The sequence below is a fragment of the Cynara cardunculus genome (assembly GCF_001531365.2).
Source record: "Cynara cardunculus var. scolymus isolate 2C chromosome LG 2, CcrdV1, whole genome shotgun sequence".
Classification (NCBI taxonomy): domain Eukaryota; kingdom Viridiplantae; phylum Streptophyta; class Magnoliopsida; order Asterales; family Asteraceae; genus Cynara; species Cynara cardunculus.
In genome coordinates, this window is record NC_037529.1 from 54,402,196 (window position 1) to 54,422,075 (window position 19,880).

Genomic DNA, 19,880 nt, shown 5'->3' on the forward strand with positions numbered 1-19,880 from the left:
AAGCAGTTGAAATTTCATTCTAAAACCCATCTTTTTTTGTCTTTTCATGGTTTATGATATGTCAAATTTGTAGTTTTATTTATTGGTTTTGAGTGTTTATCTTAAAACTCAAGTTTCTTGGTTCTTTGCTCTTGGTGTAAATCGAATACATTTGTGAAGTCGTTTAAATATGTTGGATTTTAAATATATTGGATTTTAAACTGTCATACAATTTTTTTCATCAATAGTCTGTAATTGGAACCATAACTCTTATTTATTCAAATTGTATTAATATGTAAAGACCAAGTGTAACATATGTCATCGTTAAATCTTATCTTATAAAACCAATGGAACTTTAAAATCGTTAAAATTCATGGTTCTCGTCGCATTGCGCGGGTACACAACTAATAAGGTATAAAATATAAGTTTTAAAATAATCCATTATGTATTTACGATATTTAATAATACGATTAAATCAAAAAATACTCGATATTAATCTCATTTTAAAGGTATTAACGAGAAAAATATAATGATATTATTTATAAAAAAATAAATATATTTTTAATGTATTTTAGTTTATATACAATACAACTATTTATGTTAATATAATAAATGTTTATGATTAGTAAAAACAATCCCAAACACCACGAAGTAATAGGAGGTGAAGTCGGCAGACGAGGTTCAGCAGCCGTCGGTCGTCGCCGTTCTTCTTCTACTGAATTCAATTCGCCTGATTGATTGATACATATGACGACAATATCGCCTTCTCCTTCCAATTCCCTTGATTCCGTAACTCTAATCATGGACCACCAGACCTCCTCTTCATCTTCATCTTCATCCCAACAACAGTCATTCCATCACCCAACTCCTCCCTTCGATTTAACTTCCACCATACCTTCGAATCCCACCGCTGCCGACGACCTCCCCAACCTCCTTCACCTTTCCTTCAATCAAGACTCTGCCTGTTTCGCAGCTGGCACCGATCGTGGCTTCCGTATTTACAACTGCGACCCCTTCCGAGAGATTTTCCGTCGGGACTTTGACAACGGTGGCGGTATCGGTGTCGTCCAGATGCTTTTTCGATGTAACATACTCGCTTTAGTCGGTGGTGGACCGGAGCCACAGTATCCTTTAAACAAGGTGATGATTTGGGACGACCATCAGAGCCGATGCATCGGTGAACTGTCGTTCGGGTCCGAAGTTAAGTCTGTACGGTTGAGGCGGGACCGGATAGTTGTGATTTTACTTGAGAAGATTTATGTTTATAATTTTGCGGATTTGAAGCTTTTGCAACAGATAGATACATTCACAAATTCCAAGGGCTTATGTGAGGTTTCTCATCTTTCTGGGTCGATGGTGTTGGTGTGCCCAGGGCTGCGGAAGGGGCAAATCAGGGTGGAGCATTATGCATCCAAGCAGACCAAGTTTATAATGGCTCATGATTCCAGGATTGTGTGTCTTGCTCTCACTCATGATGGCAGGTTGCTCGCTACTGCCAGTAGTAAGGGAACTCTGATTCGAATATTCAACACTCTTGATGGTTCCTTGCTTCAGGAGGTATTCTAATTGTCTATTGAATTTGATTGTGATTGTTATTGCAGTATTTATAACATACTACATAAGTCTAAGGAACTAGCATATGCATATGGTCATCCTTTTTTGGTTATAAGCCTTCATATCACCCTTCCCAATTAGGAAATCTTGTGTAGGTTATATAATTAAGTGGGGCTGAACAAAATGAACAAGTGAATGATATAAATGAATAGCATCATCTTAGAAGTTCTTATTGACTTGATATCGGACATTTACTTGCTTATTTAGGGTTCATGTATCAAGAAATGTGCATAATTTAGTTTGTAAGGATAGATTATTATTTTATTACCTCAATCATAGGTTATAATTTATAATCTTGCCTTATGTAGTTTTAACATCTAGTCATCTTTTGATTCTTTCTTTCTCATGTGGCTGCTATATTGAACCGTTACCTACTTTAGGAAGGAAAATCTTACTGAACATTGTTCTTCGTAATAATATTTTGATTTGGGATTTTGTGGCTCACTAGGCTTGATGATTGTGTTCAGCAATGGCCTCTCTTTAGATGGGAATTGTGTTCATCAAGTTGTTTTGGTTTAGTGAGTATTATAGAAATTGTTTTTGATGGGACATGGGAGTACGAAATGTTGGAAAGTGTCTTGAAATGCATGCCCAACCCCAAAACTTTCAACTCCAGTACCCAGCCACTGGAGGGTCACTTTGCTCTCACTGGTCCTCAAACTCAATACCCTCATCAAAACCCATGTCTTTGTTGGGCGGTTTTGCCATCGCGCAGGTTACACCTAGCGTCAACTTTGCTTTGGCTTTCAGTGGTAGAATTAGCCATAACTTCGACAATATTCCTGGAGATCATAGGAGATTTAATGTATTGCAGAGTTTTTGGGAGAATTACAATTTGAAATGACTGTTTTAAGATCGTCCGTGTAAATGTGCTTTCTTGTCCATAAAGACTTATAATAATTACTTGGGTAGAATTTGTTTATCCTTCTCTTTGGAATATGATTAATTATATGTGTCTTAGGGGCTGTTTGGCAGTTGCTGAATGATTTAGTGCAGAATAGTTAAGAGGTCAGAATAGTTAAGAGGGTCAGAATGGTTAAGTGCTGAATGAAATAATGTTGTTTGGTAACTGTTTTCTGAATGACAATAAATTACCATTTTAACCCTCATCTAACAAAAACCCATTATTCCATTTTAACCTTCACTTTTTGTTCCTCTTTGCCCTCATCTAACAAAAACCCATTATTCCATTTTAACCTTCACTTTTTGTTCCTCTTTGCCCTCATCGATGGCTTCAATCTGTGATGAATCATCGAGAATCATCATCTGATTAGGTGAATCACTGAGATTTATGGGATGGGTTTGAGAAAATGGAACTAATTCTTGCCCTTGTTCAACATGTACATCATCGATTTGACGACCGGCGACGAGAGGGTGGGGGAGGGGCTGTGAAGACCGGCGACGAGAGGGTGGGGGAGGGGTTGTGAAGACCGGCGACGTGTGAGGAAAGCTTGGTAGAGGACAAAATTGGAAAAAGAACACTCTGAATGGTTTAGTGAAGCCTCATATGCAAAATGGTTAAGAGGGGTTGTGTAACCATTAAGAGCCTCTTTTTTTTTGCCAAACACCCTTAACCTCTTACCGATTAAGAGGTTACATTAAGAGCCAAACAAACAGCCCCTTATTATCAATCAACTTTTACCTTATTGTAGAATATGAATCAAATTTGTATACATTTAGAAAAACTTGAGGGTCTATCCTTGTTATTAATTTAAAGCACAATAATTCATGAGGTATAATTCTTCAACCAAATCTACCTTCTTCCCCAATGTCACCTACACGAGTAACACAATTCACTTGAACAATCTTTTCCCCTCTGCCATCTGCTTTATCCCAACTTCTATCTTGTGAACCACCACACAACACAGTCGTTGATGGTCCTAATTCATCACATACACATAAGAGTCCAGATTTGGAATCATCACAACATGTTTTGATAGCCACCTAAATTTGTAGTTTCCAAGTCGTGAATTAAATAATCACCATACAAATTTCATGAATTGTTAGTCATGGACTAATCATGGTTTGACTTCAATATTTTTCTAAATTAATCCTTATAATATGTACAAACATAAAACACAGAAATTAAGCATTCTAGTGCTGTTGAACCAAAATATACTTACACTAATCACGAGAAAGTTAGTCTACCAATCTAAACCTTTATTTTGTTCATATGACTACTCATATGTTGTAGTTAGAGGACTGGGTTGGGCCAAYCTATGGTGTACCGGTTGTTATGCCAATAGCAGCGCCGGGTAGCTAAGTTGGTATTGAAGAACTGCTGCACCTCGGGAAATCCTTCTCTATACAAGTTCTCGGACGAGGTTTTTGAACAGTTTAATGAACTCTACATATAAATCCACAAAACAACAGAAATAAGGTGAAAATCATATAATTCACCAATTCATGGCGACTTTCCACTTTAGGAAGGATTGTGGTCTACTAAGGAGATTCACATCTTTTGGTTCATGATTCGAATTGGATCATAGGATTAGGATTGCAAATCCCATGTTATGAGAGAGTATGAAACCCTTGTTGAGGAGAAAACTCAAAATACACTTAGTTGAGAATCAGATTGAGCCTTTGCCGCCAAATTGAGTCCTGTGCACATTGAAACAGGTATATATTCGTCCATTTCAATTGAACCATTTTGGAACCCTTGTTCTACATCATACTGTACCTCATCGAAGTCCATATTTCACAAATCTTGCTGTCCCAAATCAAATCGAACCCATCTTTAAGCCGAATTGTCCATCAATTGGTTGATGCTGAGTTTGCTAAAGTAGACCCTGAAATGGAAGTGATTTTGTTGCCATTTTGATCTAAATGTTGTTGCTCTGAGAAACACACTTCTTCTGTTGCACGGCAATCGCTGTCCAGGTAGGACCAGGCAAGGTTTGCTGATGCGCATGCTGAATCCTGCATCCTCAACCTTCTTCCAACTTCACCTTTCCATTTCTTCTTTACGTAAAACGTACAAATATCCACTCATTAAATCCATCAGTTTTCCCAAAACTTGGGGAGCAGGCTGCGGAGGGTGTAATTATTATCGAAAGTTATTTTATCTAAAACAAATATAAAGATTTAGCCATTTAGGTAACTAAGTGAATCAAATTGGTTTATGTCACATCCACATCTAGTTGATGTTTTAGTCATGAAGGGTAAGCAGTCAATTTAGTAAGATCCTACTTCACAGTAGGTTAATGGCAGAAATGGGGTATGTGAAACGAAAGAAGAGTAACTTAACCTATCTGATAATTTTAATTCTTTTGTATGTATAACATACTAAATCTTCTATGGGAGTCTCAACTCTTTTGCTTGTGAATATATCTGTATATTTTTTTGTTTGAAATCATCACTATTACAAGAAGGTAAGTATATGGTAGTTAGTTATAGGATAACAAGCAGGGCAGAAGAAGTGACAAGAACCTTTTGAATTTTTTGTGATCAGAAAGTTCTTTTGAGGTTGAAAGGGGAAGTTCATAGCATGGTTTTAGAAAGCGTTCAAGGTGTACGCCTCGAGGCGAGGTGCTGGAAAGTCGATTCTGAGGCGGTGTCTCTCGTAGGTTAGTTGAGGCATAGGCCTCGAGCCACTGAGTCAGGCCTTGAGGTGCCTGATTTGTTCCCTGGCAGTGAGGGAAGAGGTTAAAAGTTTTACATCACTTAGGAGATTGGGGTTGTACTATGACACAACAACCATCTCATTTTATTTCTATCATTCCATACATAAGTGAAGAATGGAAAAGATTCTTCAAGCGTCTCGGGTCCTCATTGAGATGATTTAGTCATCTCCAATATAAAACTTTGAATACAAAAGATGACGCTTCTACCAAGAGAAAGATGTTAAAAGTGGGGGTAGGCCAAGATTGATGCGGGGAAGGTGGTCAAGAGAGATTTCAATGAGTAGAGATTACCAAAGGAGTTGGCTTACAGGGTAGTGTATGGAAGGTTGCTTATTCTGTTTCTCAGCCCTAGAGGGTTTCATTTCTTCAAATTTGTTGAGTTCATTAATAACCTACACACTAGTTTGAGATAAGAAGGCTTATTGTGGATTAAATCTATTATCCCATGTGGTAAAGGGCATGGTTGTATAGACAAGATGATGAAGCAGTTCTGCATCAATGATCCCAATGCTGGAATTGATGCTGGCAAGAATGTTTTGAATCAATAGTGACAGTCAAAGAGGACTGATGTAACTGAATGGAAACAAATGTTGGAGGACCTTAACTAGAGAGTTTTAGCAGTTCACATGGTGTTGTGGGGTAGAGAGTAGACAAATAGGCGTTAGCTGCTCCTAAGAGAACCTGTTATATTACCCATCTTATATCCTGCTGCACACACCTTTGTTTTGTGCACAAGCTGGGGGTCTTCATGGAAACAGCCTCTCGATCTTGAGGTAATGTCTGCTTACATTCGCCGCCAGGACCTTACTTTCAAGTGGGGTATACCGGGTCTGTTCGTTTGGTTTATGGTGTTGTGGGGGTAGGTTACTATGACAGAAGTTTTTAGAGTTGATGAGGCAGACAAGGTATTCCAGGAATGGATGGTGTTTTCTGGGAGAATGACTGTCTTCATCTCTTCTGTTTTGGTTCAACAACAGCTTTCTTTGTACAAGATTTTGGCCGTAGAACATTTTGTTCTTCTTGATGGAGGATCATAAATGTTAACTGTAGTTCATTGCAAACTCGAAAAGTTGAAATTTCTTGCTTTGGTTTTCTATGCATCTTTAGTGATAGGATCCCAGATGGTTTGCCAGCAAATTGGATTTCTTAATCTATTTGTAGTAATTAAAATTTTGAAATTTCAACGATTTTTCCAATAAAGTGTGTGTTGTTAACTATGTTTTTTGTTGGATTAAGAGGGGTGGTGAACAAGTAATGAGCCTGGGAATTATTTAGTCAGCTGGACTGCAAATATAATGATTGTATCAGCTCATTTTTTATGCTTTGACTCTAATTATACCTTCAAGATCAATAAAATGTCCATGTACTTGATTTGAAATTGTAGCGTGTTGATTTCCCATTTGAAGATGTCGAAGTTATCATTGTTTTAGTGAGATAATAAGTGTATTATTATTTTATATGTTTTGCGTTCCATCATCTGTACTCTGCTGTTCATGAAAAGCTTCCTAAAATATTTATATTCTAAACCGCTCCGACATCAGCAGCACTTGTGGATTATTTTTTTCTCATTGATTTTTGCACATTGAATTCAGGTAAGGAGGGGTGCAGATAGAGCAGACATCTACAGCCTTGGTTTCTCTACGACAGCAGAAAGGCTAGCCGTTTCAAGTGACAGGGGCACCGTTCATGTTTTCAACTTAAAAATTGATTCTGGACCGTTGGGAATGGAAAGATCACAAAGTGTGTCGGAGCTAAATAATGCAACTTCACCAGTTGTTTCACATCTATCATTCATGAAAGGTACCAACTATATATACCCCATCAATGGAATCTACAGTTTATGTACTTGTTTCCCATAAAGCAAAAGTTGTTGGTGTTGCAGGTGTACTACCAAAGTATTTCAGTTCAGAATGGTCAGTGGCTCGGGTTCATTTGAACGAGGGTTTGCAGTATGTTGTTGGTTTTGGTCATCAGAGGAACACGGTCGTGATCCTTGGAATGGATGGAAGGTAACGTTTTCAAATATAAATGGACTGTATTCTATTAATGATGAAACTTTGCTTAAGAGTGTGTGTGTGTGTGTGCGCGCAGCTTCTATCGATGCGAGTTTGATCCAGCAGGTGGTGGGGAGATGAGTGTGGTGGAATGCCACAATTTCTTGAAGCCAGAAGCAGAAGCAGAAGAAAAAGAAAAAGAAAGCTTGTTGTGAGAAACAACTGAATATAGGTCTGTTGTGATTATGCAAATGAGGAGAGAGGTTTTGTGTAAATATGTAAGTATTTTCTACTCAACTCTACTTAATAAAGCCAAGCTCTCTTTTGTTTTTACATCTACTAATAGGCAATCATCCCCTTCCCTACATTATGGCTGCAAGAACTAATTATTTCTGCCTGCAAATAAAATATATATTGGTTTTAGTATTATACATAACATGACTCTAAGATTCATCGTCAATATTCATGTTCATTTATACATAACTCTTTGATATTTATACATACGATAACTTTTTAATATTCATATGTAACTATGATATTAATCATGGATATACATTTTATTATAACATTTATCATAAGTATATATACTATTCATCATGAATATTTATATATATTTATACGACAACTTTTTATATTTATATATCAGTATCATGTTCATATATCATTGATCATGAATATACATACTATTTAATATTTATGTATATTCACATGTATAGAACAGTTATTTGGTATTCATATCATTGTGATGTTCATCATAAATATTAATTTTCACCATATAATATTAATCATTCATATACATCATTAATAAATATTATAGTTTCAACTTTATATATTCTAGTTTTTTTTATTTATTTTTATAATGAGTTGTCGATTGGTCTCGATGGATTCTTTGTTGGTCTTGATGGATTCCCGATATGTCTCCATAAAAGCTGAAAGTGATAGGTTATGGTTTTACAAACACAAACATATACCAAGTCAATGGATGGATTCTCATGGGTTCTCGATCGGTTTCAATCGGTGTTGGGTTGCAGTGACGAAGAACATGGTGCTAGGTCACAGACTTATGACATTGAAGAAGGTGTTTTCGGGTTAAAGACTTGCGAATTTGAAGAAGGTAATATCAAGTTACGAGCTTACGGCGTCGAACTGTTGTATACACGTGAATGTACATGAATATTCATAATAAATATTACACGTATATACCATTTTACGTAAAAAACGATTAAGATTGAAAAAACCTATATCGAGATAATATTAATAATTTAAAATAGTTTAAAAATTAAGAAAGTAAAAGGTTTTAATTAAAAAATAAAAGGAAAAAAAATTATATAGTTAAACTTGGAAAAGATAGGAAAAAACTTTCAAAAGTAACCATTTTAATTAAAAAGTATAATTAATATGAGCTCTTTGATCAAATAAGATCGATGGTCAAAAGTTAAAGTTGTCCACTAGTTTGCAACATAATTTTGTTTGCAATTTAACACTCTCTCTCTCTATATGTGTATAAGGATGGGATAAAATGCAAGCCAAATCATTTGTATTAACCGTTGAAAACCTCATAATTTTTCTTTTTTCTATTTATTATGAGAGTTGATTAGTTATTTTTATTGTAGAGAACGTTGATTATGGACATTATCATCTTCATTCTATTAACTTTCTTAAACAAATTTCATCAAAATGACAAATACATGAAACAATTAATTTTTATACAGAAACAAAAATATATAAAACAATTTTATCAATAAATGAATCATTTGAAATAATTTCATCATATTAAACAATTTCATAATTTTTTTTCCCACTAAATTAAACAAGAAATTGACGATTTTCATGGTTTGTACAAATGACTTAGTTTGCATTTTATCCCCCCCCCCCATATCTATACTATATTATAAAACATTTGACAAAAATTCTTAAAAATCATCTTTTATACATGAAGTACTGGTTATTGCATATACCTTAAAATTCAAGATTATAAGTAAATTGTGCGTAAGTAAAATTTATTAAGCTTTATGTTTGAATTCGTATAACTAACAGTAGATAAATATAATCAAATACAAGATAAAATTCTCATTTTAAATATAAAATCTAAAATATAATGAGAAAAATTATTGAGTTCTAATAGAATATATAGTTATTATCTTTATAAAAAATTATATTATTAAACCAAAAATAAATTACTCCATTATTTAACTTAAATTAAATTATAATAAAAAATTGAATTAAAGAAATTACATAAAAAATAGAACTTTATATATATATATATATATATATATAATTTTTATGATATTTTCAAATGCATATTTTATTAATAAACATTATTACTTGCTCAAAACCACATAAAGTCGTATTAAACATTGACAGAAACCAAAAAATTTAAACGAAACATCAAAATCGATATATATCTCGTTGTATTGCGCGAATACCCTTCATATATATATATATATATATATATATATATATATATATATATATATAAGACCTTTTTTTGAAAACTAATGAAATTGTGATAACCTTGAGAACTTATGCATCATATGTTATTTCATATGATTTTTTTTCCATCTAAGACCAGAATTTAAAATATTGATTAACCTATTTTTGTTTCACATTGTATTTGTTTGACATGTATTCGATTCACAATGTAAATATTTTTTATGTATCTCTGAAACAAAATATTCACATAAAAAAAGTTCACATTGTGAACCAAATACATATGAAATAAAACATTGTAAAACAAATATATGTTAATGAATACATTAAATACTATATTTAAACGCAAAAAGTCATGTGAACAAAACCTTAAAGTAGAAGTTCTCACGGATCTCACAAGTTTTAAAATTCTCAAATGATTAAGATATATATATATATATATATATATATATATATATAGGGGAGCGTTCAAATAAAAACCACCTAATTTGTAAAAACCGTGCAAACCTCATTCAATCAATCATAATTTTTCATTTTGCTTATTTTTTGTAATTATGAGAGGTTGATTAACCATTTTTATTGTAGAGGGTGTTAATCATGGATATTATCATCTTCATAATTTTAATTCTAGATAAATACATGAAACAGTTTCATTAAAATTTCATTAAATATTATATGAAACAATTTCATAACCATATATGAAACAAATTCATCAAAAAAGTATTATATGAAACAATTTCATAACCATATATGAAACAAATTCATCAAAAAAGTATTATATGAAACAATTTCACAAGATTAAACAATTTCATGAAAAAATTTCATAAGATTAAACAATGAAATCGACGTATGAGGGTGGTTTGTACGGTTTGTACAAATGGAGGTGGTTTTCATTTGATCACTCCTCTCTCTCTCTATATATATATATATACATATATATATATATATATATATATATAGAGAGAGAGAGAGAGAGGTGGTTCAAATACTAACCCAATATTTTGTACTAACTTTGCTAACCTACATCAACCAATAATGTTGCATCTTTGAGTTTGGTTAAAATGTAACTTACATATTAATGATAAGGGTATTTAGGTCATTAGTCATTCTTATGTAACTCCCAAATATTTTATTTGGGAGTTACAAATCTTACAATATCTCAAATTGATCTTCATCTAATAATGACATGAAGATTCAAATATGTTCATCTTATTGAATTTTATATTTATTCTTACTATAATCGTTTTGATATTGTAAATTGGAAAAAAGTCCATTTTGTAAGGATTCCGTTATAGTCCGAGTAATATGGATAATCATAGAGTAAAATGATTTGACGACAATGGGAATGAAAAAGCTAAAAGTGTCTACGAATACATTTGGAATTCGAATGCCGAAAGCGAAGAAAATGATCAAACTGTTCATATTGGTAAGTGCTAAATATTATTTTTTACATTCGTTTAAATGAACACATATTACTTTCGAGAAGAATCAACTATTCTTGCTGCAATGACTGTGCTATCTTACTTGATCACATCGAACAAACCCAACAGCCCATGTTGGCATTGATGCATTGAGTAGCAGACTGCAACTCGTCAAACCCTATAATGAACTGTGCTGTTTGTTGCATGTTGGCATTGCTGCATTGGTGTCATACATATAAATATTATATACCAACTCCCTCATAACTGGTTCTTTGATTTGGTTTTTATTGTGTATCTCATTGGTTTTTCAAGTTCACCTGGTGTACATGATTATAGTTACCAAGTTCAGCCACTAGAAACGGAAGGAAGATATTACATATGAATTTAACAAGCTAATGCATGTGTGAGTTCAAGACAGATTGGAGCGTAGGAGCAGTTCATTGAAGGTCTATAAAGTGTAGGAGAAGAAAAAGAAAAAGGGAAAAACAATATAGTTTCCATGAACAAAAGATCTTAGACAAATTCTGAAAATGTAAATGCAAACAGTCTACTGTGAACACACCTACATTACAGTTTCGTGTCCCATGAACATCATGTCGAAACAGATATAAAGTACATGTATCGGTTTTAGGTGCACATCCCCTGTTTTGTTAATGTGAATGTCTCATCGTTGTGCATGTGTATCGCTATGAGCATGCATCAAGGTTGAAGGACATGATCACGTGACCAACATATACCGATTACATTGTTCATTAGGTTCACACGGTATATCTAATGTTCATATATCTAGGGTTCACACCATAGAAACTCAATGTTGGCACACCATAACATCAATGTGCATTAGGTTCACATGGTTCACATCCAGGTAAGCATCCCTGCATGAACATAGAACCTCTATCTCTAATTCTTTCTTTTAACTTTTTGGTTTTGGTTGTCTCGATGATCATACTAGGATGTTGAACTCCTTAGATCTCCCACCATTGACTTCCATAAACGCAAACGAAATAGTTTCACCTAAAATTCTCATTACCAAATTATTATAAAAACATGACAAGTTTCATACCTTGATATAGGAACGAAGATCATTATGCTTCCTAACAATGTGCTTGCCACAATACTATTGTGTGATAAATCCATAACTGAACTAGCAATGTCGCAGTCCCTCATTTCATCGTCAGCTAGAAGTTTGTATGAAAACCAACCCTACAAAAAATACCAGCAAGAAAGATTGAAAGTAATTAGGTACATATAACGATCTAAATCATCTGTTAATACCATGGACAAACAGCCGCCTCAGTAGCCGTTTAGCACTATAAAGTATACTATGCTTCAAACATTAATAAAGGGCATAGATAATTTAATTCGGAGTGATCAACTTTCTGAACCACCATATTTGGCTGTCAAACTAACCACTGTTCTAGATAAGCAGAAGAAAAAGAAGAAGGGGCAAACAATATGGTTTCCATGAACAAAAGATCTTTGACAAATTCTGAAAATGTAAATGCAAACAGTCTACTATGAACACACCTAAATTACAATTTTGTGTTCGGGATGGCAAACAATATACATTCTTCCCCAAGTTTTCAATTACAGTTAATACACGTCCTTGTCGATCTTTGTAATTATCTACTTTTGGTAATAAGAGTTTCATTTCTGAAGACTAACTTCATGTTAATCAGCAGGTCTTGATGATATCACCCCTTCACAGCCCGAAGCATTAGGTTCACACGGTTCACATCCAGGTAAGCATCCGTGCATTAACATATAAAATCTATGAACAGTATACTGTGAACACACCTACATTACAGTTTCGTGTTACGGATGGCAAACAATATACATTCTTTCCTAAGTTTTCAATTACAGTTAATACACGTCCTTGTCGATCTTTGTAATTATCTACTTTTGGTAATAAAAGTTTCATTTCTGAAGACTAACTTCATGTTAATCAGCAGGTCTTGATGATATCACCCCTTCACAGCCCAAGCATTAGGTTCACACGGTTCACATCCAGGTAAGCATCCATGCATTAACATATAAACTCTATGAACAGTCTACTGTGAACAAACCTACATTACAGTTTTGTGTTCCGGATGGCAAACAATATACATTCTTCCCTAAGTTTTCAATTACAGTTAATACACGTCCTTGTCGATCTTTGTAATTATCTACTTTTGGTAATAAGAGTTTCATTTCTGAGTACTAACTTCATGTCAATCAGCAGGTCTTGATGATATCACCCCTTACAGCCCGAAGCTGGCTATGACATAAGCGAGAGTTCAGAAGGAAGCAAGTATTTTATCCCGACTGTGAATGACGCGCTTAAGCCAATGACGAGCGCACGCTATGCATCTATATATGATGCTGAAAAGATGTATAGAGCTTACGCGGACAAGGCCGGGTTTGATGTTCGATTACATGCAAAAAAACAAACAAGCACGGAGACATTCAAAATAGATGGTTTGTGTGTAGTAGGGAGGGAAACCCAAACAAAAGACAATTTGATTCTCTGGAAATTCAGCGCGGTGAGAGGAGATATCGCAATACGAACATTGAACGTTGTGGATGTAATGCATGTTTAAAAATCCACTTGACGAAGGATGGGTCTTGTTACGAGATATACGAGTTTGTTGAGGCACATAACCATGAGTTGTTCAACATCAACGATCGTCGTTTCTCTAGGAAGAATAGACAGATGAAGTACACGGATTTCAAAAATATGCTCAACAGCTCGAGCTACAAAGTCGGTGCGAGAAGGGCACATCATATTCAAACGACATTGAACGGAGGATTTGAGCATACTCGAGTTTCAGAAATTGATTTCAAGAATTTTAAGAGGGTTGCTATTGCTTGTGTTGGGAACAAGGATGCAAAGATGTTGATCAATAAATTATCAAATAGACGTGAAATTGTCCCAGGTTATTTCTTCAAATACACGTGTAATGAACAGAAGTTGATCGCAATTTTCTGGGCAGATGAAGTTGTTAGGATTAACTACAAAGAATTTAGGGATGTCATATCGTTCGACAAAACGTTTTGCACAAACAAGTAATACTCCTAATTGATTGGAAGTCTTTACATATTATTACGTGTCCATAATTTTATGGACACATGATGTGGGAAGAAATAGACACAACTAATTTGCTTATATGTGTTTCAGGCATGCCATGATTTTCGTGCCTTTTTTGGCCGTTGACAACCACAAGGCTTCCGTTGTGGTCGGATCTGCTCTTATCAGTGGCGAGACAATCGATAACTTTACATGGGTTCTCAATGCTTTCCTAAAATGTCATGAGAAGCAACCAGTGTTCGTCATTACAGACCAATGTTCTGCAATGAAGCAAGCTATATCGATGGTGTATACGGAAGCCAAGCACATACTCTATATGTGGCACATTATGAAGAAGGTGCCTTCAAAAATACGTAGTATGTACGTAATGATATGCGTTTTTAAATGAATATTAATTTTTTAGTTTTTCATTAGTGGTTGACATATACACGCAGGTCAGTGTCGCACTAAATCAAAATCCTACGTTTAATAAAGTTATAAACAAGCTCGTATGGAACATACATATTGGACCAGCGGAGTTCGAGAGTCGTTGGCATGAGATGATCGATCAATACAATCTGGGGGGAGATCCTTGGTGTTCACAGAGATGTATGCCATTCGGCACTCATGGATTCCAGCCTTTTACAAGGACACGCCAATGTCTGGGGTAATGAAAACAACCTCAAGATCCGAGAGTTCGAATTCGTATATTAATATATACGAATCGTACTGGTTTGATTTGGTTCAATTCCTTAATAATTACGACGTAGCTATTGATAAACAAAGATACCGACAATCTGTTCACGAAACAGTAACGAGAACCACTAACCTAAAATTTGTAACCCCGTTGCGTTTAGAAAGTAATGCATCAAACATATACAGTTGGAATGTGTTTTTTGACGTGCAAAAGGAAATAAAGAAGGCTGTCTGGTTCTGTGCTATAGAGTCCGTTGAATGCCGGGATGACTTGAAGTCATTCGTGATAAGCCACAAGACCAAGAAATCATCTGACAACATATCCTATCTAGTATCATATCCCTAATCCCCACAACAATGTTTTTTAGGTTTTTTAACTTTGTCTTTGACTGTGGTTGTTTGCAACCCCTTTTCAATCTAGGTGAACCTGTATTTACTCAACGGAAACCGTCGAATGCGAGTGCAACCTATTCACGCGCAACGACTATCTTTGTCGTCACGCATTCAAGGTACTGATAAATGATGAAGTTGAATTTATCCCAGATTGATATGTGTTACGGCGATGGAGACGACAATTAGTCCCAGTGCAGATACAATCGGCAAGGGTTCGTTACGGTGAGGTTGACACGGAAAAAGATAAGTGTATAATTGATGTATATTCCAAGGTCGACGACATCATAAGCATTGCCCAGAATGATAAGTCTATATTGGATAGATTGGAACGGTATCTCGACAGATTCATGGTTGATATAGAGAAGGAAGTCCCATATGAAGACCCATCTCAACAGAAGTTGGATGCAATTAGAGATCACCTAGGTGTTTCCATACCTGATGAGGTGGATATTCTACCACCATGTGGAACTAGGAACAAGGGATGTGACACTGGTAAGAGACTGGTAAGTGTATTTGAGAAAATGCAAAATAATAGCAAAAAAGCAAAACGAAAATGTGCAACATGTGGGCAACGTAGTGGTCATGACTCACGTAACTGCCCAGAATTGATAGGTTAGTTACAATTTAAGTATTTAGGATTGTTTTGGTTTCATTATAATTTGTTGACGTCAACCTCAAATAGTGTTTTTAATTTGAGGGAATCGACGCATGTTTTTTTATACGATAAGCAACTACTTGACATAAATATTAGCTTATTATGAGCTTAAAGGTTTTGAAGGTTCTTATCTTTCTTATTATTGTTGGTTGAACAGATTAAGATTGAATTCTATTATTTGCTTCATATAGCAGTTCCTACTATTTGTTAGTGACTTCATTGTTATAGCTACGTTACATTGATGTTATGGTCCTTTTATGATATATCAAAGTACGATACCCTTGTGTAGGCATCATACTACTTTTTGCTTTCACTATGGCGTGAGATATGAACTGTTGGCATTGTTGCCAAAAGTTTTATCATCTTCTCAGAGATGAATAGATTCATATTTAATGAATACGTGTTTTGCAAACATATCACTATCAGGTGGTACACAATCAGGTTACGAAAGATACTATAAACAAATACATCCATATTTTAAATGCAACTGAAAACACATACCAGTTGCATCCGCACAGTCCATCATCTGAAAATTTGTTCTTCTGCGTTCAATGGCACAGTAAAGTCCACGGATCAAGTTAACCATATAAATATGCGACAAGGTAAACGCAATATCATGATGTCAGTAACTCAACATATATAGTAGCATGGTGCAAGCAGACCAATTCAGTTAAAAATATTAGTTCAAATATAGTTCACAACTACAAGGGTTCACGCAGAAACAACATCTACAACATAGTCGCTGAACCATCATAGCATGAAGTAAATGCCCTTACATAACCAGTAACAGTTTTATATCAGTTTGCATGTTATGTACAGAATCAGAAGCAGTTCATCCAATGGAAAAGTACAGGTTCAAGAATGCAGCTGCAGAGGCAGTAACAACAATTTATTGCTGCATGCTGACAGGTGCGTTAATGAGATATAAGATATGGAAGCATAAATAACAGGTTCAAAAACAGGTTAGACGCATAATATAAGACTACATACCAATTTATTGGAGGATACTACAAGCACATGCAGTTCATAGAAGCATACATATCAGGTTCGTACATTAGAAATAAAGAAATGAATCATTCAACAGGTTAATGTTCGAGAAATCAAAACTCGAGTCCGAATTAAAAACAACTTCAGTGAGAAATCAAAAAATCAAAAAAGAATACTGGTTTCTAAATTAGAACACACATTTCATGATACTATAAATCATATAATATGGTTGACACATCACATTCAACCTTGGATGTAAGGTCGACCGACCGGTTTGTTGAACATATATCGGGGCAACATTTGTGTAAAAACAGTCCATGTAAGCAAGAGTCGGCAAGAGTGAACTACATCTTCAACTGTCATTTCAGATTTCAAGTATCTTGTGCGCTTTTTCTAGTGCATTTCCACCCTTGATCAGGACACCTTCTGTAGCTCCCTTACCAGTGGAAACCATAACTGCAGTAGGTGTGGCTAGACCGAGAGCATAAGGGCATGCTACAACTAAAACCGAAATTCCAAACTGTAGTGCGAGCTCAAACTCATCCATCGCTTCTAGAATCCAACTTTTAGGATAAAGTCCAGCTGCACCAGGAATAAACCATGCCAACCATGTCACCACAGCAACGGCAACAACCTGAAATTCAGGATGTCGTACTTGTCAAGAATATTTATGAAATACAAAGGAGATATAGATATGTCATGATGAGATAATTTTAGGTGCATCGACCTGAGAGCGATGGAATAAGCATATATTGCATTCTCACCATGCAACATCATTCATTATGGCATATAATCATAACAAATCAGAGTATTGATACTAAGATCATACTACTTTTGAATCTTCATATACAATACAAACATGTTATACAAAATCAAGTTTTAACCTTCTATCTAGACTTAAGCATGCCCACCCCCACCCAAAACACAAACACAAAATCCAGTACCCTTGTAATACTAGCACAACTCATGTAGTTGCAAATTGTCGTAAAATAAAAGAAAGGCAACCATTTTGCACATAATTCATGCCAGTAGCCTTCCACTTCATATGTTAACTTTTCGATGCTTCAAGTGGTTATAGGCTACTAATATTTTCTAGGCCAAGGTCATACACGAAGAATATAAAGAAAAAGTTCAAGCAGCTCATGAATACCATAATTAAGTGTTGCAAGTGATGACTTTCTGGTCAAACAATCACATATGAATGGAGTTCAGAGATTGCACAAGCCTTGCATAAATTATATTAAAAGGATAGGCCGGGCAAAGGTAGAATGACAAAACTTGGTACTGAACTCAACATACACTAAATAAAACGACCAAAATCCACTTTATGAGCATGGATGGTAGCATTAATGTAATGCAAATGCGAACAACTCACCGCATGTACAAAAAACCTTGATATTCGATCAACAAGTTTCTGTACAGGAGCTCTTGCAAGTTGAGCAACCTCAACTATTTGAACTATTTGTGAAAGTGCAGTCTCTGACCAATATGAGTGCCCTTGATCAACAAGCATCCATTCTCATTCACAGTCCCACCAATAACCTGTTTGTGATTTAGAAGAACATACTAATCAATTAGGTGTGGCATGGAAAATTTAAAAAGAGGGGGGGGGGAACAGACATACTTGTCACCAGGATTTTTAGCAACTGGAATTGCTTCTCCTGTGATCATACTTTCATTCACATATCCATGCCCATCAATGACAATACCATCAACAGGAAATTTTGAGCCTGTAAATATCTTTAGAATGTCGTTTCTTTGTATTAATTGAGTGCTAATTTCGGTCTCTGAAATAACATTTTTATCATCACCCATTGTCAACAAGCAAGCTGTGTCGGGAGCAAGATCTGTCAACTTCGCTAAAGCATCGGATGTCTTTCCTTTAGCTATAGACTCTAAATATTTACCTAGAAGAATAAATGAAATCAACATTGTACTAGTCTCAAAAAAATCTTGTCCCTCAAATCCATCTGAAAGCGATGCTTTTATTATTGTGTATACAGAATAAAAGTAAGCAGCATTAGTGCCAAGTGCAACCAGGACATCCATATTAGCAGATTTTTGCCTTAGTGCATGATATGATCCAACATAAAACCTGAATTTAAATAAACAAAGTACATATGAGATACTATAATAATATATGCATATTACCACAAGCGGACAAAGATATGATGTCTTAACAGGACAGGGCATTGACCTTACCTTTTACCAATAATGAACTGCACCGGTGTGCAGAGGATCCATCTCAAAAACATTCCAATAGTAAGCATGTTATAAAGTTTATAGCTTAACCAATTTCCATATGGAGGAATCATTGGAAGTACCACAGAGAACAACAAAAGTGGAAGTGAAAATAGGCATCTCCAAAGAAACTGACTTCTGTATGTTTTGATCTCATGATCTTTCTTTGTTTTATGTCGTCTTTCTAGAATGTATAAGCTTGCCTGATAATGAGTAGAGCTAGCACCAGCTTCTTGGATGAAAAATATAAGTGACCTGGGACCTGTCAAATCTGGATCATAGCTAACAGCCACCTTATATTCTTCCATGTCAATCTCAACATGATTGACACCAGGTAGTGATTCCAGAGAGCACTTGACTGCAGTGCTATCACAATTCATCCTAATCAAATGAGAACTAATTAGTTTGTGGTAACCGTGAGGTCCAATCTCAACCACAAATGAATAGATAAATTAGGAAATTTATAATTTTGGTAATTTTTAATTAAAATTTTAATGCAAGGATATTTTAGGTATTTTCTCTCCTCTCTCCTATTTCTCTCTTCTCTCTCCATCACCCGTCCTCCGGCCACCGTTCTCCGGTGATACCACAGTGGTATCACAATGCATCATATATGTGATTGGGTATCACACTATGATCGTTTGTGCGGTCAATCGGATATGTAACAAGTGGTATCACAATGCATCTTATATGTGCTTGAGTATCATACTGTGGTATCACCAGAGGACGGTGGCCGGAGGACGGAGGATGGTGGCCGGAAGACGGGGACGGAGAGAGAAGAGAGGAGAGATGAGAGAAATA

The 19,880-nt window shown here is 35.2% G+C and overlaps 1 protein-coding gene and 1 pseudogene across 2 annotated transcripts; one reads left to right on the plus strand and one right to left on the minus strand.

Moving 5' to 3' along the window:
* The first annotated feature begins 633 nt into the window (after positions 1–633).
* LOC112507498 (autophagy-related protein 18a-like) lies at positions 634–7,545 on the plus strand. Of its 2 annotated transcripts, none has more exons than XM_025112111.1 (4): positions 634–1,536; positions 6,809–7,016; positions 7,087–7,225; positions 7,308–7,545. In XM_025112111.1, exons 1-4 carry the CDS (start codon positions 727–729, stop codon positions 7,423–7,425), a joined length of 1,275 nt encoding a protein of 424 aa, XP_024967879.1. In that variant the 5' UTR covers positions 634–726; the 3' UTR covers positions 7,426–7,545. The 2 variants fall into 2 exon arrangements, with proteins under 2 accessions (XP_024967879.1, XP_024967880.1); XM_025112112.1 differs by having other exon boundaries at positions 7,099–7,225.
* A 9,657-nt stretch (positions 7,546–17,202) lies between these two features.
* LOC112506167 lies at positions 17,203–19,459 on the minus strand (annotated as a pseudogene).
* Between the last annotated feature and the right edge of the window lie 421 nt (positions 19,460–19,880).